The sequence below is a fragment of the Nasonia vitripennis genome, chromosome 5 (assembly GCF_009193385.2).
Source record: "Nasonia vitripennis strain AsymCx chromosome 5, Nvit_psr_1.1, whole genome shotgun sequence".
NCBI classification, from domain to species: Eukaryota; Metazoa; Arthropoda; class Insecta; order Hymenoptera; family Pteromalidae; genus Nasonia; species Nasonia vitripennis.
In genome coordinates, this window is record NC_045761.1 from 21,026,825 (window position 1) to 21,048,096 (window position 21,272).

General features: G+C 39.0%; 4 protein-coding genes across 7 annotated transcripts; 2 read left to right on the plus strand and 2 right to left on the minus strand.

Annotated features, from left to right (window-relative positions):
- Positions 1-514: 514 nt before the first annotated feature.
- On the plus strand, positions 515-6,990 carry LOC100124103. The gene is made up of 7 exons (XM_001607905.6): positions 515-754; positions 4,350-4,542; positions 4,619-5,058; positions 5,142-5,453; positions 5,532-5,733; positions 5,812-6,039; positions 6,252-6,990. The coding sequence occupies exons 2-7, from the start codon at positions 4,357-4,359 to the stop codon at positions 6,333-6,335; spliced, it is 1,452 nt and encodes a 483-aa protein (XP_001607955.1). The 5' UTR covers positions 515-754; positions 4,350-4,356; the 3' UTR covers positions 6,336-6,990.
- On the minus strand, positions 6,076-8,480 carry LOC100124101 (ADP-ribosylation factor-like protein 3). Its single transcript, XM_001607904.6, has 5 exons — positions 8,038-8,480; positions 7,681-7,809; positions 7,472-7,603; positions 7,163-7,399; positions 6,076-7,094 (listed from the first exon to the last, which is right to left on the minus strand). The coding sequence occupies exons 1-5, from the start codon at positions 8,038-8,040 to the stop codon at positions 7,053-7,055; spliced, it is 543 nt and encodes a 180-aa protein (XP_001607954.2). The 5' UTR covers positions 8,041-8,480; the 3' UTR covers positions 6,076-7,052.
- LOC100677860 (RCC1 domain-containing protein 1) lies at positions 7,928-10,062 on the plus strand. Of its 2 annotated transcripts, none has more exons than XM_003426447.5 (6): positions 7,928-8,146; positions 8,546-8,803; positions 8,886-9,206; positions 9,307-9,433; positions 9,499-9,670; positions 9,736-10,062. In XM_003426447.5, exons 2-6 carry the CDS (start codon positions 8,550-8,552, stop codon positions 9,900-9,902), a joined length of 1,041 nt encoding a protein of 346 aa, XP_003426495.1. In that variant the 5' UTR covers positions 7,928-8,146; positions 8,546-8,549; the 3' UTR covers positions 9,903-10,062. The 2 variants fall into 2 exon arrangements, with proteins under 2 accessions (XP_003426495.1, XP_031787100.1); XM_031931240.1 differs by having other exon boundaries at positions 8,061-8,146; positions 8,550-8,803.
- Positions 9,917-13,319, minus strand: LOC100677928. Of its 3 annotated transcripts, none has more exons than XM_003426448.5 (8): positions 13,146-13,319; positions 11,441-11,563; positions 11,148-11,263; positions 10,897-11,072; positions 10,648-10,817; positions 10,431-10,564; positions 10,199-10,359; positions 9,917-10,128 (listed from the first exon to the last, which is right to left on the minus strand). In XM_003426448.5, the coding sequence occupies exons 2-8, from the start codon at positions 11,504-11,506 to the stop codon at positions 9,926-9,928; spliced, it is 1,026 nt and encodes a 341-aa protein (XP_003426496.1). In that variant the 5' UTR covers positions 11,507-11,563; positions 13,146-13,319; the 3' UTR covers positions 9,917-9,925. The 3 variants fall into 3 exon arrangements, with proteins under 3 accessions (XP_003426496.1, XP_008207558.1, XP_008207559.1); XM_008209336.4 differs by having other exon boundaries at positions 11,441-11,577; XM_008209337.4 differs by lacking the exon at positions 11,441-11,563.
- Between the last annotated feature and the right edge of the window lie 7,953 nt (positions 13,320-21,272).

A 21,272-nucleotide genomic window follows, 5' to 3' on the forward strand; every position in this document is an offset into this window, starting at 1 on the left:
CATCGCGGGTTTTTACCCTTCTACTAAAAAGCCGGTCACTCGCCTCCTTATTCCGAGAGGACAACTGCATATCGCCTTTCCCCAAAAAATATCTCTCCCCGCGCATCTCTCGGAGAAAGTCTCGAAAAATCGGCTACGACTCGCTTCCCCGAACCGATCTCATCCACATGGTCGTCATGAATGTCCAGCGAGTGAAAAAAAAGCCACAGACGTCCTCTCTCGAAGTGTACTCAACAATATAACGAAGAGTAAATTCGGTGACGTGTCCGTTACCTGTTGGAGGGTCAGCAGCCGATTCCGTTGCCGCTACACAACTTCCAGCTCCCCTCCCCACAGACAGAAGCAGCAGCCTGCCTTCCTCTTTCTCCGAGGGGATTCTCTCTCTCGCTCTCTCGCACTATAAACTCAGGTGAGTGACTCGCCGTGGGTTTTACCGTTGATCCTCGCGAGCGCGCTCGGAAGGAGAGGCCAATAATACTACGTGGAGGCGCAGCGAGCGCGCGGCAGGGCCGTCAGTCGAGGCGCGAGACTCTTACCGATCGTATAGTCATAAGCTGCTGTCCTCTCAAGCGAGTCAGTAGTCCGGCACCTTGCGTGCTGCCCCTAGTAGTTGTGCGTCCGTAGGAGAGAGCCTGCTAGACTCGATCGATTTTGTCGCGATCGGTATATACACGTATAGCCCGCACTCCTGGAGAGAGAGAAGGAAGAAGGAGAAGAGCAGCATCTCTCCGATCGTATACACAGCGCTGAACAGGTAGGTCACTGAACCCTACGATCTTTTCGAGCGGAATGCCAGAGGCGGCTTTTGAAGACCATTTACGAATACACGCGCGCATACCGATCTCGCAGCTTGCGCCCCTTTTGCGCGAATTTTGCACGTGCGAGATAAGCGACTCTCGGCGATGATTTATTGCAGTGGGATCATGCGCGATTGTCGCGCGGGTGTTTTTTTTAACGCTTCACGAATGTCTGCAGGCTAACTGTCGCGGGTCGAGTTTTATGGGTGACTGTTATTGGGTAGTTATAGCGAGTAGTGCACTTACTTCTGCTTGTTTATGGCACTTGGATTGTGGTTTATCGCGGATGTAAATATTCTCGCTGCGCGTCAGGTATTAACGTTTTTAAATTTCAACAATAGAGATAGGTCGGCTGCTCGGTTAATTAAAACGAGTCTTTCGAGCGGCGCACTTATTTTTAGTGATGCGCTGTAGCATTGGTCGGACGCGATAACAAAATATAACAGTAGTATCTGCGCCGCGACGAGTATAAAATGCGGAATAAAGTCATTCTGCACTTGGTGTGGTATTTTTAACAATCGCTCAGTATAATTATTGCTCGAACCACAAAGCATTACAAGGGTCCTATAGTATTAAGTTAAAGACCTTTGCAGAGGTCATTAAAGCAGCGTCATTTTGGCTCACATTGCAATTTGTATAACGAGCAAGACACTACCGCATTTCATCTTAATGGCTTTCTTTTCACGGGACAATTTAAATCTGAGGCACATATAATGCGCATCGACCCTCATTTAGTAGGATCACCCTTGATGAATCACTGAAAATAATTAGTGTATACCATAGGGTAACATCTGGCATTACGACCATCGCATAAATTGCAATTAGGGCTGCGACTGAATTTTAACACCGCAAATTCATCGTCGGAAAAATTAACAAAACAAAAAAAAATCGACGCGCGCATTCCATATATGATTCGTCGGACGTAAAAAATTAAGCGAGAGAATACAAGGAGAAGAAAAAAACGGCACTTATAGGAAGACGACGCCTTACGGTAACGCACGAGGTGCCCAGTAATTACGTCAAGGTCTGCCGGTTATCGGAGCAGACTCGATAAGGGTCGCGAAGCCCGATGGCTACTTGCGCGGGTAATTACGCGCGCGCGTGAGTCAAAGAAGCGCCTCGATAAACTGTTGCCCGTTTGCACCTTTTCGCGAAATTATTATGAATATGTATTGTGCACGTGTAGTCTATTTTTGCTCTAATGATGTACATCGACTGGTTATCGGCGAATTAGTCGCGAGGTAAAAGCGATAGCGACGACTTATTGGTTTTCCGTTTGAATTTTTACGGCTGTTTTAGAATTATTTTTTGTAACGGTAATTTTTTTCATGTTTTGTTGAAACAATGGCATTGTGAAAACGCAAATTCGTTCTGCTGTATGGGATAGAAAATTATCCTCTCGTCAATCACGAATGTTGCAATGTATTGCTTAATTTTGAACGATCTGCAGCCTTCTTAAACTCAAGCGATAAAAAATCGTAATGGTTCAGCTTCACGCACATTTCTCACAGCTGTGCGTATAAATGACGTCGCATAAAAAATCGGATCAAAAATAAAACCGAGAAAAAGTCCAGAGCATTGAAAAAAAAATCTCGACGTCATTAGGTCAAGCTCCTCTTAACGAGCAGCGCAAGCTCTTCGCGAGACGTCACATGCACACACGAGAAGAAATGAGAGAAACAAAACTGGTTTTCGACGGCGTCGCGAACTTCTATAGAAAGTATATGCAATACACAGGTATACATTATACACATCGGAGCGTTTGGCGTTATTCGAGTTTCGCGCTTGGACGCAGGCGATGACTAACAGTGCGTACCGTTAGGCCGACGAATCGTGCGCCGGTACCATCCTTGTTTTCAGCCGCCGGAGAATGTCAATTTCGTGCGGCTTACGGTATATATATATATATATATATATATATATATATATACGATTGTATGTGGGTATAATACACCTTTGGGATGTATCGAGTTACGTTGCGTGTAAGAGTCGTAGGGACCGACAATTTATAATAGTGCCCGAATGAAAACAGATATTTTGGCTATATGTTTCCGCGTTGGCGCATTATTTATTATTCGTATGCGTCGAAGTATTCCAAGATTCCATTCATGCATGCTTGCAGCGTTGACCGGTAACCGCTGAATCCATTTACCGTAATACGCTGCTCTCTTCATTCATTCATATCACAATTGTATAGACCCTCCGGTGTATAGCTGTCTCGTGCCTGTAATTACATTAATCTATATAACAATTACGCGTTACAATCTCCAAAGTATTTTACCCTCCACAGATGTATACGCTTGACGAGTATCATTATTTATTAAAAACAAAAATTTTTAATCGACTCCCACGCGCACGCTGCATACAACTCCTAATATCCATCAACGGTACACCATCGCTCGCAAATGGCTATTCTCTCATAACCCAAGTATCAGCTCTAGCTGAACAGGGTCATCTCTCTCCACTTGTGCTTTCAGCCATTTCGCGCGTTATACACGCACACATACGCACATACATTATATCCACGTGCATTATTGTGGTCGTCGGCGTATATAATACGCTCTCGAGTTCTCTCTCTCTCTCTCTCTCTCTCTCTCTCTCTCTCTCTCTCTCTCTCTCTCTCTCTCTCTCTCTCTCTCTCTCTCGCTTGTGCGCGCGCGGGAGCTCCGTTAACGAGGAGCAACGGTATGAGCATCTTCACGCCTCGAGGCCGAATCCTTTTTCCGGCAGGTACACTTATATATATATATATATACTTTTTTTGCGAGAGAAAGATGCGCATCGTCGTGCGGCTATATAACACGGGCGACCGTAACGGCACACTCTCGACCGCTGCTTGTTCGGCCTTGACTCCCATTTTTGGGGGGCAGCGGGCGATCGTTTTTTTTTTAATTCTTTTTTACTCTGGACCGGTCGCAGGAATTTTGTGCTCGATAGAGGGATCTGCGTTGGCTTTCGTTTCGGGGAATTATTTTGGGTTCGGGAAGAGATCGGATGGAATGCAAGCTGAGTCTGGGTGCGTGTGATGGGTACCGTTGCCGCGGGTTACAAAATATTGGATAACGCGCTGTTGGGTGACTGAACGGATGAAATCTAGTTTTGTGAAAGGTGATCGATCGATGCGTTTTAAAAATACTTGTGTTTTTATTGTTTCAAGTAGGCTTTCGAACTAATAATTAATCAGCTTCGATATATGCGGCGATTATTCACGCGGGTATATTTTTTTTTCCGTAATGAATAACGAACGACACAATAACTTTTGCACGAGCGATAATAATGTTGCTTATGCTAAAATTAAGGACGAGCGCTTTTTTGTATCGATAAGGAAAGGAGGGCGACGATTATTTAATTACGAGTTTAACACGACTGCTATATTCAGGTTGAGGTGACACCACGTTTGAGCAATTTTGTGTTTTATGAATAAAAGGGGATGAATTTTTAATGACGCAGCAGTACAGTAGGGTTTTTGTTCACTATTATGTGTAAAGATTTTAGGAAATATAATGTAGTTGAATTCAATCTACTATTAATTGTGAAATATTATACACGCAGATAAAAAATGGCTTTGAACAAGAGCAAAATCATTGTCTTCCTGGCGCTTTTCGGACTAGTCTACTGTCAGAAAGACGATGACACGTCGACGGTGTTCATGGAGGCTGCTCAGGCGCTCTTCGAAAACAAGGAGGCGATCGGTGGTCTGCAGGGCGTAGCGAGAGCTTTCATGCAGTCTGACACGGGAAAGCAGGTGAATTTCTTCACGATCTCACTACGTCTGACGTCTTTACAAGAATTACACTAACGCAAACAATCATTAAAATCAGATGGGCAACATGCTGGGCGGCCAAAAGTCGAAAGACGGTCTGGGCCAGATAATCTCAGGTTTGGGCAGCTTGATGGCGGGTCAGAATCAGGTCGGCGGCGACGGAGGCGGTGGCGGCGGCGGTATAGACCTGTCTCTCGTTGGCGACCTAATCAGCGGCTTCTCCGCGATGACCGGAGGTGGTGCCCAGCAGAGACAGTCTCACGGTGGCCAGGATCAGGCCCAGCAGTCCTCAGGTTTCGACTTCGACAGCATGCTGAACATCGCATCGGCGTTCATGGGTCAGAGCGGTAACGCCGAGGGTGTTATGGGACTGTTACCTCTGGTCCTCGACACCTTCAGCGGTGGTCACAGCAAGGGTGGTCACGACGACCACTCGGACCACTCGTGGTTCATGCCACCGATACTGGAGAACGCTCACCTCATGTGGGACCACTTCAGGTTGGTGCACGCTATACCTGATATTTTTGTACGGGAATGTTGGGAAGGACGGCTTGATCCTGCAACGTTTTTGGAATGTGTAGGAACTCGGAATTGGGTCAGACCGTGTGGAAGAGCAGTGGGCTTGCCAAGATCGTGGGTACGATGTCCGACGAGAGCGGACGCATCCAGTGGGAGAAGATCATGGAGAGTTTCGAGAACCCGACCTTGAGGCGTCGCTGGATCAGTTCTCTGACGAACTTTGTGGCCGAATGGATGTCGCACATCTCTGACCCGGCGACTCAGCAGCGTTACCTCTCCACGGCCCAGTTCGTCGGCAACAGCTTCCTCAAGTCCCAGGGCTACCCTAAGTCAGTCATGTTCGAGCCCGGCAGACCTGTTGAGAGTCTTTCTAGGTTCGTTAAAGCTATTCCTTTTGCGAAACGATAGGTATTGTGAATTTCTTTTGATAATCAACCTGTTCGTTATTACAGGCTGGCTAACGCTGTGGCAATGCGTCACCTGAACATGAAGATCGACAGTCACAAATACATCAAGCCAGCCATAGCTTACATCCAGGAGTTGATGAACTTGGCTTCGGAGAAGGGCTTCATCATGTCGCGAATCAACGCCCGCGAGCTCAGCAACAAGTTGAGTGACTCCATCAACAACGGCTTCATTGCGCCTCTGCTCAAGGTAAGCAACTTTCCTCATAACTGTATAAGTGTTTTTCATAGACAGAATCGTTCCAACAACAAATTACAATCTTTGCAGGCATACCGAGCGTACAAATGGGGATCGAAGATGCCTCACTGCGCTGCTCAGATCCTCTGCTCCATCAACCACAAGTCAACGCCTACGGAAGGCAAAGTAGGAGACGACTGGTTCCGCACCGGTCTGACGAAGGTGGCGAGTTTCCCTGCCGCTTGGGCCATCAGCAACAAGGCGGGACTGAGCTTTTGGTCTCTCTACGCCTCTATTTTGGATCAGACCAACTGCCTCGTAAGTTGACTCATTAGTTAATAAATTTAACGCGCATTTCCGCTTTCAATCTTTTATTTTATACGTTTGCTGTGTCTTTACAAAACTCGTATACAAGTAGCAACATTTGGTGACGATTTCTATATAAACTGTCATCTATAAAAAATCCTACTGCTTCAACAAAACAGAAACAACGTTCGCATCAACATAAACGATATGCTTGTCTATTGCAGGAGAAGTACCCGGCTGAATGCACACCTTTCCACGAAGAGGAGATCCGAGTGACCACGGAGTTTCCGCACAGTGATGAACTCTAAACCCGAAGTCCTTAAGTTTACGAATTAATTGTTAATCCCACACACACACACACACACAGAAGAGACTGTTTTAACGTTTATAATAATGAGAGAAGAAGAACAAAAAAATACGCTCCGAGTAGGACGAGAACGTTTACTCGCTCAAGCTCATCCAGCGAAATGCAGTGATTTTACCTCGTTTTTTTTTCTTTTCTTATTATACATTTTTCGATGATAAGACAAATTTATAGAACTTGCGTAGACTCTAAGGGTAAAAAAAAGGACGACGACGATACGGAGAAAAGAAACCGGTATGAAAGATAATTTAATAAATATATATGAATATAGGTGTGATAGGAGGAAAACTAAAAATCGTATATAATATTAAGCGATAAGCTTCGCGAGAGAAGAGGAGAACTTTTCGACTCAGTACCTATATATGCATGAAAATTTAATTTATGACCTTTAACAAATGTGAAAATATTGAATAACGGCGTTGAAAGGCCTTTTCTTCTAAATCTTTGATATTATATGAAATGAAAGGATGAACGCAGTCTCGCGAGCCTCCAGATCTGCTCCGGCTGCGACTTGTTAATACATAAACGTAGATAGCCGATTCGTATACATAATTCTTGTAAATATTAGATAAATGTCAAATAAAATATAAGTGATCTAATAATGTATTATTCAAGCTCCCGCTGCTCCGTACAACCCATTGTTTTCCTCTTAACGTTTCTATTACTTCTTCTTGATACTTTTGCAAGCCCACTCTAGACCTTCCTGAAATATTGATCAACAAATAAGCATATGACATTTGTAAATTCGATGTCTAAATAGAACAAATTTACTTTGATGCCTTTGCCATCGGTAGCAACGCAAGATTGAATTTGCCAGTCCCTGTCCTTGATGTTATGCAGCCCCAGAGCCTCGGCAATGTCAGCTGCCGTAACCGATTGAGCGACATCTTGCTTATTAGCATAAACCAGCAGCGGAACACCACGAAGTTTATCTTCCGTTAGAAGTTCAGAAAGCTCTTGACCCGTCTCTTCCAGACGATTCGAGTCTGAGCTATCGATCACGTAAATCTGCGAAATAATGTTGTTGTTATATAGTAGATACTTTGTTATATCAGTAAAAGTAGTCATCGTTAGGCTTACAAGGACGTCGGTGTTCTCGAAGTAATTGCGCCAGTAAGGACGTATTTTCCGGGCTCCGCCGATATCCCAGACGTTCAACTTGAAGCCCTCGCTGTGTACACTTTTTATGTTGAATCCTTGAGTTGGAGTTACCTGTAATATTATTTTATTGTATACCTGTGGGGAGCACTTTGCGTTTTATTAAAAAAATATGCATGTAAAATTCGAACCTGAGTGATGTCTTCATTTGCCAGACATCGAAGTATCGTAGTTTTTCCTGCGTTGTCAAGTCCTAAGAGCAACAACCGCAACTCCTTATCTGGGTTGGATCGGAGTTTGCGCAGTATAGCTAGTAAACCCTGTAGATAGTTTTGAAAAATCAATCATCCCGCATCTATTGTTTTTTTAAATAGCTGATCTTAATAAAATATATTTTAAAGAACGCGCATTCATTGACAGCGCCTCTACTGGACTATTTAAAATGCGTCTGCTCCAAACACGCGAGTATACAGGGTTATAAGCACACAGTTGCGTGTTCGTGTATTTTCTCGCGTGTAGTGCAATTAAAAAGTATGAAATATACCAACCATAGTGTGAACAAGTCCTTGGTGTACGAAGAAGACAAGTTTGTGAATGAATCGATAAACTGTCGTTCATTCCTGTTACGGTAGAACTAAAACGCCGGTCTAGTGTCAGGTAAATAACAAGTTACGATGAACGTCGACATGAATATGAATCTGTTGGACGATTGTTTTGGATTGTCTTTTTTTTTTTAAATTAATGTTCTAATCCGCAGCAGATTGGTCTGTGCTCGTTAGTATACTCTTTTTCTCTTTGTTTTGATGGCTTTGTTGCATTATGTTGCTATGGTTTCGAAAACGCATAAACGGGCCATCTGGTGCCATCTGTGGACGAAGCTTCCAACGGGATAAAATTAAATGAAGCATACCTTACTTACCGACCGCCAGTATAATGTTTAATTAATTTGCGCGTTACGTTTGTTGATTTATGGCTGCTTCAATATTGTTGAATAATAATTTTGGAAGATCCAGGAATTATTTTAAAAATACGTCAATTTAAAAATGTTGTTTTTAGGAAGATGGCAAAAATTTACTATACAGGATTGAGCACTAGTAAATTTATTTGTGACGATGAATCTGACGACAGTACAAATTTAGTAGTAAATGATCAATTCATCCCTGTACCTTGGGAAGATGTAACCGATATTGAGATCGGTTGGGATTATTTTCTCATTTGGAAAAATAACAAAGTTCACATAGTAGGAAAAATAGTCGGAGAAAAGTGTGAAAAAGTCATCCAATCGCTTCGAATTCCTGACTGCGCAAATACGAAGTAAACATATAAACGTTCGAATATTCAAAATGCAATTCATGGATGATTAAAATTTAAATAAAAATTTATTACACATTTTTAGTTTCAAACAAGCCATAGCGGGCTCTGAAAACGTAACAGTTTTAACTGACGATCAAGATATCTGGATTCACAATATGTATAATGGAAATTGGAAGAAAGTGCCGAATTTCATTTCAACTGCGGACGAGGACAAAAAAGAATGCGTCGTTAAAATCGCCCAGGGCCGATGCACTGTAGCCTTGACGAATTTGGGTCAAGTCTTCAATATTCCAATATCCCTGAATGATCCTGAATCACTGATATTTATCGACGTCGCTTGTGGATACGATCATACTCTGTTGCTCGCGAAAGACGGTGGTGTATATTCCGTAGGAATGGGAACGTAAGTCTTTTTTACGTAACCATATGATAAATGAAGATTTGATTTTAATCGATGAAATTTACGTTTTTTTTTTTAATTTTATTTGAACTGATTGAAAAAGGCGAGGACAACTAGGCCATGGCGATTTAGAAGATTGCGATGAGCCTAAATTGATAGAGGCGTTGGCAGGTTTGAAGATAGTACAAATTTCGTCAGGAGGATGGCACAGTGCGGTTGTCACGGACCAGGTGTGAACAACTTCATTTTCGCCACGTAGTAATAGTCCAATTATACCTAAATTGCTTTTTTACAGGGAGATTTGTACACTTGGGGATGGAATAATCAAGGCCAACTTGGTCATCCGGATGTGGAAAATGTCGTAGCAGTACCAAAAATCGTGGATTTTATCGATGAGACTGAAGAAACGGTCGAAATTAATATTAAAAAAGCACAATGTGGCAGTGCGTTTACGATTTGCATGACAGGTATTTTCCGAGATTTTCTTTTAACATTATTTTTTTATATACTCTGAATTTGAATATATTTCTAGATAGTGATAAATTGTGGGGCTGTGGATCAAACAAATACGGCCAGTTAGGATTGCCTAGAGAAGCATTTACTTCTGTGAAAAAATTTGTTGCCATAAAACTTCCCAACATTGAAAAGCCAATCAGAGATTTCAAATGTCGTGAATGGGGCAGTTGTATTTATACGTGACAGCAGAAGAAAGCTTTATCTAATCAAGTTTTTATTACATTAGAGCTATTAGAGTTTGTTTCTATTTCACTGTTTTTACGAGTATACATTACGTTGTCAGCCTCCAAGGCTTCCGAAAGTGGCAGAATAAAACGAAATTGATTGATATCAAATACCGAAATCAACTTAGTTATTTCTGTCATTTCTTCTATGAAACTTTTCTTGCTCGATTTTCTCTTCTTCATCTCTAAATATGCCAAATTTCAATTAAAAATTCCAATACATATGCACTAATAGAAATATCAGGAAAAACTCACTCTCATTTTTTGGGTTTGAAGCAGTGGATGCTTGTCTTGAAATTTCGAATTTTTGAACTATTCGTGGATTTCGAAAATGATATGGAATCGTGTAATAAACAATGTCCTTTTGATTTTCACACGCAGCTCGAATCAGCGTGTAATTAAGTTTCGTGCCAAATCTTAGGTAACAAAATAAAATTAATTTATACTATTGCAAATTAAATGACTACTGGAATAGAGGTGTACTAACATTTGATAGGTCGATTCTATTATAACGTTAAGAAGCTGTTCATCAAGATTTATAAGCTCTAATGATTTTCGTTCAAACGATTCGTCTTCTACTTGTTCTCTATCACTCTTCGCTATAATAACTAATGCATTTTTCTAAAATAGCAATCGTTCGTACATTAAAAATGAATTGTTAATGCTTGAAGAATTTTTTAAACTAAAAAAATTAATTATTATACATCGTCGCTTCCACTTGTACTTGAGATACTTTCTGCGAATTCTGTATCAATTTTAGTCTCATGGTAGAGTAATTGAGACGGCAGGAGAACACCCTTACCATTAAGGATTTCCGATAAGGTTTGATAAAACAAATTACTCATAAGTTCAAAAAATTGCTCTCTCTGCACGTCTGTTCACAAGAAAATGACTTTGTGGTTTTAATAATACTCTCGAAAAATATGTTAAAATGGTTACTTTTCAAAATATACCTGGACTGTCAAATACTAAATTGATTTCTTCATGAAGCCAAAGTACAAAAGTACTGTAATCGTGTGTACTTATTTCATTTGATGCACTGATAATCTGTTCCGCAATAGTTCTCAGTAACCAACTCGATACAAGGTTTGTCTTGTAATCTCTGACATCTAAAAATTCCGCCAACAATCTAAAATAAATGAAAATGCCGTATTTAAGCTACAGCAAATTGGAATAATTCGGCTATTTTTGACTATCCCTTTACTTTATTACATCGTCGTCAATATCAGATTTATCGGTTACTACTTTATTGACTATCAGTTGCTGAATTGACTGTCCAAAATTAATGGCTTCAGCCGTAGCTCTCGAAGATGTTGAAATCTACATCAATCGAAGAAACCTTATAATTGTTTGCATTCAAGATGTTACTTTGAAAATGATACAAAGAAAAATGAATAAACGTGAAACGTTTTCGATAAATAAACGACGAAAAAATGAATCGACGCTGTGGACACAAAATATTTAATTAAAACCCTATCATAAATGAGACTTGGTCACCTCGTCTGGAGCACCAGCCGTGATAAAAATTTGTTCATCGTCCTCGGCGCTCGCTTTCGAATGCATCACGTGTGTGACTTCTTCTCTTCAATCACACTCTTTACACGAAGGTAAAAGCCAAATCTAAAATCCCGATGCTTTGAACGTTCGAGTTACACGTTACACAAAAACGCATATGAAACGAATTATACTCCATGCAGGTATATGATAAAACAAAAAATATATATGATCGTCAAATGAGCATATAAAACGTGAGTCAGTATTTTTTCATTTTTATTCATTCATTTTATTAATTTTTTTCCATATTTTGTTCAATATTTTCAGAAAATAACACTCCAAAGCGAAAAAACCGTATATTCTCACCAATCCCAATGTTTATAATATACACATATTTATATATTATAATCCTCGTATAATATATATCATATATGTATATCCGTCATGTATATAATGTATACTTTTTATTTTTTATGTATAATAATGTTTATGTGTAGTAGCGCACACTTTAGACTGTTTATGTATCGATACCTCTATAATTTGATCGATAAATTACAAATATTGAAAAACATGAAACAGATACAGCCGCCCGGCGGGGACGCGCTCTCGCGAGCTCCGACACGAAAGCCAGACGCCGATATTGCGCGCGTTTTTTCTCTTTTTCGATTTTTCGATCTGCACCAAAACGAGACGCGGGAAAAATCGTCATACCAACGCGTTTACCGATGATCGCGTTTTTTTTCATACTTTCCTGTATTTCGTCGAAGGCCTGCGCGTTTTCATAAAAACAAGGCACGGGCAAATCAAAATTTTTCACGTCGAGAGCCTGAGCAGCGTCCGGGAAGCTTAATCGAAAATCTCTCGGGTAATTTTCCGAGAGGCCTTGTACGCGTAAATATGTCTAGAACGCTGAACGGGCTTTTTATAACAGCACCTTTGCTCATAAAATATTCTTCGAAGAGTCAAAGCCTCTGGGAACAATAGCCGAAGATTTTTCGCAATTCCTCTTTTTTACTTTATCATTATCATATATCCGGACGCGTTTGAGGTTCGCGAGATGGCGATTCGGAAAGGTTGGATAACGATCGTCCCGCTGAGCTCGACGATTCTCGTGTGCTTTTTACAATATTATATAATTAGTAGACGACGCGCGAAATCTTCGTCTGGCTTCGCGTCGAAGCAAGATCGGCACGTCCGGGAGGCGACCGATGTACTTGAATATTTTTTTTCACACCGAAGTCAAAAAGGCAATACGCAGTATGAACTTACCTAATACATGTGTGTGTATCTCTTTTTTTCTCTCTCTCTCTCTCTCTCTCTCTCTCTCTCTCTCTCTCTCTCTCTCTCTCTCTCTCTCTCTCTCTCTCTCTCTCTCTCTCTCTCTCTCGCTTTCTCGCTCTCTTATAATGTGTATGCGCGTGTACGGTAAAATTTACAATTGTCTCTTCTCTACTCTTTTTCTCTCATCCCCTCTTTATCTCGTTTATATAATAATAATAATTATTATGTTTATAATAAAAATCTCGACAGAGCGCTCGAGATTTGCATCGGCATTTTTGTTTTGTATGTGTCTATCGCGAAATGTTTTTATCTCCTTTGAGCTTTCCTCGGTTGTCCTTTTTGTCTTTCTGCTGTCGCGTCTTTGTATATATATATATATATGTCGGCTGTATCGTAATTGTACAAATAACGATAATAGTTTATATACTTGTCTTGTGTACATCCTTCTTCCTCGGTTTCGCGAAAATCTTCTCACATGCTTCAAGATATATCGGACAGGGCAGAAATGCGTCAAAGGATTTGACCAGACAGAAGAAGAAACAGAGAAAAGAGCGTTATGTATGTGTATAAAGTTTGTTTCGTTTGGTTCGTCGATTTTCTTTTTTTTTTTTAATGCGAAAATTCAAGACTCAGTACGACTGCGTTTTCTTTCGTATACTTACTATGATGAACAGTTTTTCTTTCGTACAATATAAGTATACAGTGTTTTTTTTTAGAAAAGTGACAAAAAGTGACAAAGAGTCGACGGTTTTCAGGCGAACTCAATATATGAGAAATGCAGTCGCAGACGCGAGAAGTCACACGGAAACTCGATGCATATAGATATACAATAACAGAATGAATGAAAAATATAGATAAAATGAATGCAAAATAATATATGTATGCATAAAAAGAAATAAAGCAAAACCCGCAGAGTAAAATAATTTTTTTAATCGATTTTATTGAAAATAATACAACAAAATGTTTCGTAATAATAATTAATAATTAGAATTAATTAATAATTATCGGTACGTACTGTTCTACTCGATATCTAAAGAATCATACCTTAAAACGTCAATTAAATAATAATAATAATAATTTTATTATCCTTATTATCATTAATAATAATCGTAATAAAATAATAAATGTAATAAAGTAATAATAATTAATAACTAATAATAATTAATTAATAATAATAATGTCGTTGAATATAATGTATCAATAAACAAACATAATAAGCTAATAATAATATACTTGAATCATTCGTCATCGTCGTCTTCTTGATCATGTTTAGAGGATCGTCGCTTGCATCTCTCTATCAATTAATAATGCTTTTAACTAATTAATTCCATAATTAAATTACGCGTTGCTTGGATATGCACATAGAGATATAAAGTCATTTTTGGTCCCACCTAACTGCAAACATTATTCACATTCACACATTGTTGCTTTATCTTAATTTTTCTTCTCGTCTTATAACGTTTGTTTTCTATATTTTGTATAACTTGGATCGCTTAATTATACGAGTACTCACTCTCGCTCTCTATGATTCGCACGCACGCTCTTGTTCACTCAATATCTCTCTCATTTCCTGTGTATAAGTGACAGTAATATCGGGAATAATCGGTTAACCATTAAAAAAATGAATCATATGATCAATCAGTATGTCGGACAGTATGTTGTGTCGTGTCGCAATTCAATTGATATACAATTACTGTGTATAACGGATATAAATGCATAAATCGCGCGCGCTTTCGTGTGTTTATGATGATGTGTGGCTGATGGTCTATCTGTGTAGTACATGATAGAGAAAGAACTATTGTTATATACGGGTTATACATGCTTGTCTCTCGGCTTTTCCTTTTTCGTTTAGTACGAAAAAAATGCAGTTTGCTTTTTCTTTTATTATGTATACATATAAGAAGTAAATAAAGTCATCGTTCTGAGCTTTTTTCTGTATAATATATGCGTTTGTAACATCTGTACATCGAAAGTTTTTGTGAGCCCATTCGTCCCTCGATACAATTATCGCGTATACACATTTTAGTCATTTGCGTTTAGGAAAATATAAATGTCGCCGTGATTATGAAGAAAGATACATTAAAAATAGGCAATTGAGCTTCGTATAAAAACTATGGAACGATCATGATTATCTCGTCTCTAGTGATTATAACAATGACACGGTGAATATGTTACGTGTGTGTAATAGAAAAACGTTAATAATGAATTTCGTTGACAAAACGACAAAAGAAAAAAACGTAATATATATCGAACAAATTTATCGATTTCGTTTAGAATTTTACACAATTTATGCTTTTTTCCTTGAACGGTCTCTCGCCTTTTACATAGAAATTTCGCACTTTCGAATGTTTCCCATAATAGCTTTGCACGCGTTTTCGTGAAATTTACATATCGTCTGATCACTGGGCCGAGTTTTTTTTACTCAATTGTCTCTCATACACTCAGGCACACCTGCTCACTCACACACAAGATTTCAAATCCATTATACCAATGTGTTTTTTTCCTATTTTTTTTTCTCAACGTGCTTTGTACAACTGGCATTTTTGTTTGTTTTTCTTTAAACTCCGCTTGATTATCCTAAGTCGTAAAATTATTCTCACTATAACCCTTGTTTCATTTTTTTTAATTATTTTTGTTTACAATAATAAAAATATGTACGCACTGTACATAGCATCAGGCCAATTGTTTATAACATTACGCAATAAGGAATAAATTTCGCCGCGCCCGCGTTCGACAACGAGCGCTGAAAAATCGGTATATCTAATTAAGGCTATACGTTTCAAACGAATTTCTCAATATTTATTTATCATCTTCGATAATCACTTACATCGACTCGCATCGTATCTCATTTTACAATTTTTCGCAAATACTGTGTGTGTATCATCAGTCTCATGTTTCTTTTTTTTGTCTTAAGTGATATACGCCATTCTTTCGTTCGTTTCTCTCTCTACAACTCGCATCAGCGAATGTCGTCATCTCTTCCTATCCCTCAACATTCGAAAAAAGCTCGCAAGCACCACCTGCTTTTCCTACTACATAGTAAAAATTACGATTAATGCCAGTTGTATGCCCTTTTACAATTGTGGAAAGACCGTATAAGCATAGACGAGGCTTCGCTCCTCCGAGTCCTCTTGGTGCAAGAGGAAAAATCCTCGATTCGAGAAAAAATCGAGAAATCGTACTCTTTAGCACACGAAGAGAAAGAAAAACTAGTGTACAATTTACGAGGAGCGAAGCCTCGTCGGTATATTATAATCGGATTTCCGATCGACGTATCCTTCGAAATAGGCCTACGATGAATAATAATGTGAGGGGGAAGAAAATTTAAAAAATTCCAATCGTTCCCTCTCGCTCTTTTTATAATAATAGTCGCGAGCCGAATTCAAAGTTGCGCCGCGCGCTCGACTTTCTTTTTTTTTCATTTAAAATCGTTTAACATATTTCAATAGATTATAACCTCACAACCATTTTGACAACAATCAACCTTCAACAAAAAGATCGCCTTATATACGTCGAAAAAACTTTTAAAAAGTGCGTCGCATCGTGCCAGGCCGGAATCGCGCGTCGTTATCATCAGTTCTACGGATCGTATACAAACTGCTTGCTTACATCTTATAAGTACGATTTTTCGTTTCGCGTCTTCAAACTGTTTACAGCGCAATTTATTCATGTTACCGAGCAAACGACCCAACTCTCTGAGACGTTGGTTCGATAATAGAAGAAAATTGCCAGCGCACGATTCCGACCGCGCGTTCGACCGACGTATCACATGTTGAAAAGTGCGAACCACATTCTTGCTTCATAATATGTACGCGTACAAAAACGGCCCCCAATTCTTTTCCATTAAACAGCATTGCTATACATATCCACTTCGCTCTCTCGCTTCACCTCGCATATCTCTTCGTTCATTTTATATTAATGTACGCGAGCAACAAGTGAGACAAGTGCGCGAATAGTATAAACGCATAGATACCCCTATTATAATCCTTCGTGCCTGTGTCCCTCCATTATTTTCACTCGCCAATTTACACGAGGACGATGCTAAATTAAGTTAATGCCAATTTCACAGTCCCGATTAGCTCTGCGGTTATACTCCCATTTTTCTTTCTTTTTGTAAAATTATTACTTTGCCTAATTAACGCTTTTCGCCTAATAATTTAGTGTCTGTACAATATTCCGGCTTTCGCGCCCTCTCGAGGCCTTTCGCGATTCGGAGGAGTCGAAGGAGCGCGAATCACAAGAAAAACGAATTTTCTCTCGACATTCTCTCGCTGTTGATTTATACAAAGAACAGAACAGAAAGAAAAGATGACGGAGACCTTAATGTAGTTTAAGAAGATCAAAAAAAAAAAAATGAAGAAATCGAAGAATGACGAATTAGATGCGTGTGTATTAAATTATTAGTATAATATGAGCTATACAATTAAAGAACACGTATGTAGTAGTTTTTTTCTTTCCTTTAAAGTCCGCGCGGGCGTGAAAAGAAAGATCCGGCCCCGCGTTTTCACTTACGTAAAATTGCGCCATTCCCGGCGTAACCTAATATGTCCTATCGATGCCTTATACACTTATCGACAAACGCGACTGTATTCAAATCCGTACAGATTTTTTTTTCGTGTAACGGCTCGCGCACTCAGAGACACGTCATGTCCTCTTTGATTTCAAGTCTAATATAATCTTTTTTCTCTACAATATTATATAATGCCATATCCTTATTTCTCTGAGCGCTTCGTCCGTTTGGCTCTCGTGTATCTGAAGCGACAATAATTCATAAAGTGTGTTGGGGAGGGGGGAGGGGTAGTGAACAAGTGTACGATTGTATGTGTACGTGTGTGCGCGTGCGCGTATTAACAAATAATTACTTTACATTTCTTACTTTCATTGATCCTCAATCATATGTACTTACATGCCGATGAAAAAAAAATCTCGCGATCGCAGTATATATATATATATATATATATATATATATATATATATTAAAAGTCATTTGTAAAACATTCGAACCTTACGATAATTCGTATACCTTAAATTGTATGATCAAGAACTCTCGGACGTATGTGGGGGGGACTTTCGCTCTTTACAACGCGTTTTTTATTCTTTCTCTCTCTCTCTCTCTCTCTCTCTCTCCTCGATGAAAGTGAAGTACCGAATTTTTCGGAGAACCAACTCGGAATCGTTATCATGCGTACCTCAACCTCTCTCGATAACAAATAAAGCCTTGATTGACTCAATCGTCGTGTATCATACTTATTTGTACAAAACAAGACAAGGTAAGGGAAGAAGAACGAGAAGAAAGGGGAGAAGGTTCATTACGTATTCTAGCGATATTAACGTATCAATTGCTACATAGGGAATCGATAGTAGTAAAATAGAACGGCGCGTGTGTGTAACGGTGAAAAAGATGTGCATAGTATACCTTACAGGATATTACAAAAAAAATAATTGTATAAAATGAGAAAGTTTATAATATAATATGTATGATGAAGAGTTACATTTATGTATACCGACTTTGTTGAAAAGTAAAACAAAATATAGACGAACGCAATCTTACGAGCCTTACGCGTTACGTATGTACATTATAAAATAAACCACATGCTTTCTGGCATACACGCATAATAACATATACTCTTCTTAGGTCGCTTAAGCGGTGGGTGGGACTCGAGAAAAGAAAATCTATATCTGGAGTGATCTAGTAGAAAGAAGAAACAAAAATAATAATAATAATAATAATAATAATAATAATATACGGTCTCGTCTCTTACGTCGATCGCCAATTAACTAATCGCTAATTAATCGCTTACCCTAGAATTTCTCTACTAAAGGTGCGTCACTCGCTGTTTCGTTCGCGAACAAAATTTTTCTTTATAATCATGTCTTTGGAGACGTTCGATAAAATATACATCAAAGAAACGAGCCGCGATATGCATGTATATGTATATATAGCGTGTGTGTATGTAAAGTACTGACTCCGGACGAACAAATCGAACAAGCTAATACAACTCTGCAGAGCCTAACTTCGTTAAAAAATAAAAAGAACTATGTATACACTTTTAAACGAAAAAAAAAACGTGCGCGACTTAGAACGAAACTTAAGGTACGTAAAAACGACGCGACGATTCGCGCCTTTGTTATTCTCGTACAAGGCGTTTTAAACTACATTTCAAGTTTGTCTCTATGTATGTTGTAGAATTATTACAAAAAGAGTAGTTAGATCATGTATAAAAAAAAACAGAAAAATATTACAGACGAAACGAAGAGAAGTAGGGGACTTATAGAAAAGTGAACTGTAAAAATACGGTATACTTCGTTTAAGGCTAGCCACATCGTGGCGACGACTGCAAGTATTACATTTATAATTATTACTCGTATAAAGAACTGGCTCTGTGGATAAAAGCGCGCCTCTGACCGCCGACACAACGAACCAAGTGTCCCCCTACGCCGTTCAGAGCATCAACTACTTTGAGTGTGTTGGCTTGAAAATAAGTCTTATTTTTCCGTGACGTTTACGCGTAATAACAATGGGACAGTCGGTTCGTACGATATCGTTACTGCAGGTATACGCGAATTAACCAAAAAAGGGGGCGTTGATGTATGTATATAGAAGAAAAACGTGCCGAGTGTACACGGAGACGAACTCAAGAGGCTGACCGACGAGATCTCGTGTTTTCATATAATTACAGTATATAGTGATTAAAATACAATAATAAAAAAAACGAGTCGATCGCGTGCGAGCTTTATACAGAAATCGGTTGCTATAGTATCGAACGTATCAGTCACACACTCGGAATTCCAAAAAGTAAGATTTGCATCATATGCGGCAGTTCGTCCATCAGTATTATCTTTTCCATACCTACTCGTAAAGAGTTATTGTCGATGTGTGGTGTAGAAAAAAAGTAAAGCAATCTTCCTACCGGGTTGTGTATGTAAGAGAAGTAAACAAATCTTATACAAAAAAGTGTCTATAATTCGCGCGTTCGTTGAGAAAGACGCGGCTTTTGGAATGGATGGTGTCTTAAATACTTGGAGAGAATGTAACGGCGACGAACATTATTCGTTGCGGAATCAAAGGAAACAGTAAAGCGTGTCATTGCCACTTCTATGGAATGAAAGTGTTGTCTCTATTCATGTTTGTATGTATATAATATAGTATATTGTACAATACAAAGTGGAATAATCGTTATTGGCAAACGCTTGGATCGCGCCCTCTAAATAAATAAATAAATAAAGTATGGAAATGCAAAAGAATGTGCGGAGAGGGAAAACAAAAGCTTAGAGCTTGGAATGTTCTCGTTTCTATGAAGTCGTACTACAAAAAAAGAGAAAATTAAAAAACAACTATATGTAAAACGCACGTTCACGCGCAGTCGCACACGAGGGAGGTGTGTATAATTCTATAGGCTCGAATAAAAAATATAAATTTTACTTAATAGTTTACTTCCTTTGTACCACTCTTCTCCTAATTCGATAGACAGTATACTGATTCTTTTGTTTGTCCCGCACTAAATTGGTCTAAATTTTTTTTTCACTAAATTTTCGCTCTTTTTTCCCCTTCGTGTCTCTCGCTATGTAAGCGATGGGTCGATATCGATTCGAAAAGACGAGACGAAAATAGTCACGGTTAAAAAAAAAGAAAGAAGAGTAAGGACAATAGTACATTCGTCCGTGCTCGTATATAAGTATAGACGCGTGTATAAAAGAACACGAGGAGAAAAGGGTCGTTTGGTATATAATATATAAGTACTTTTACATATGTATTTGGTCCGGTCGAATATATCTCGATTGTGTAGTTTAACCGATTATTTTCACATCACTTTCTCAGCCATATCATGCGCACGACAGAAACATTACAAGAAGAATAAGATAGCTCGTTATACAGTCAAGACACATAATATCGCGTGAATAAAGACAATATCGCATATGTGTATGTGTGTGTGAGTTGAAGACATGCGGAAAAAGAGTCGCAAAGAGAAGAGACTCGCTATTTTCATGCGGATTATTACAAACTCGCGCGGGGAGAGGGGATCGTTGGATCGCATGCTTATTTCTTCCGTATTAATTATGTATAATAACTATTACAATGTCTTGCGGAGGACGGGAGCGGAAAAAGTCGTTTGGAGAATGCCCGGTTTTGTGAGTGTGGGTGTGTTTTTCTCTCGTTCTCGTTATAATGTAAATCGCTAAGAATTGCACAATTGGTCTCGAGTTTTTGCATTTGTTTCAACGACAAAGCGAAAAATCGACGGCTCTTTCACGCTTACTATTTTTTTTATTTTTTTTTTCATATTTCGCGCCTTCCTCCTCATTTGCTCTTTATTTATTTTTTGTTTCGTGTGCGTGTACACACACACACACACATATATATATATATATATATATATATATATATATATATACACATATATAACGCTCAATGCCACTTGGATATATCGGGGATGTGTCGTTCTTCGCTTTTCTGTGTATACACTGCACAGACTGAAAACGAAAGGAAAAAATTGCATCGTGCACCTTCGAGTATCTGACTATGATATACATACACACACACACCAATATATAT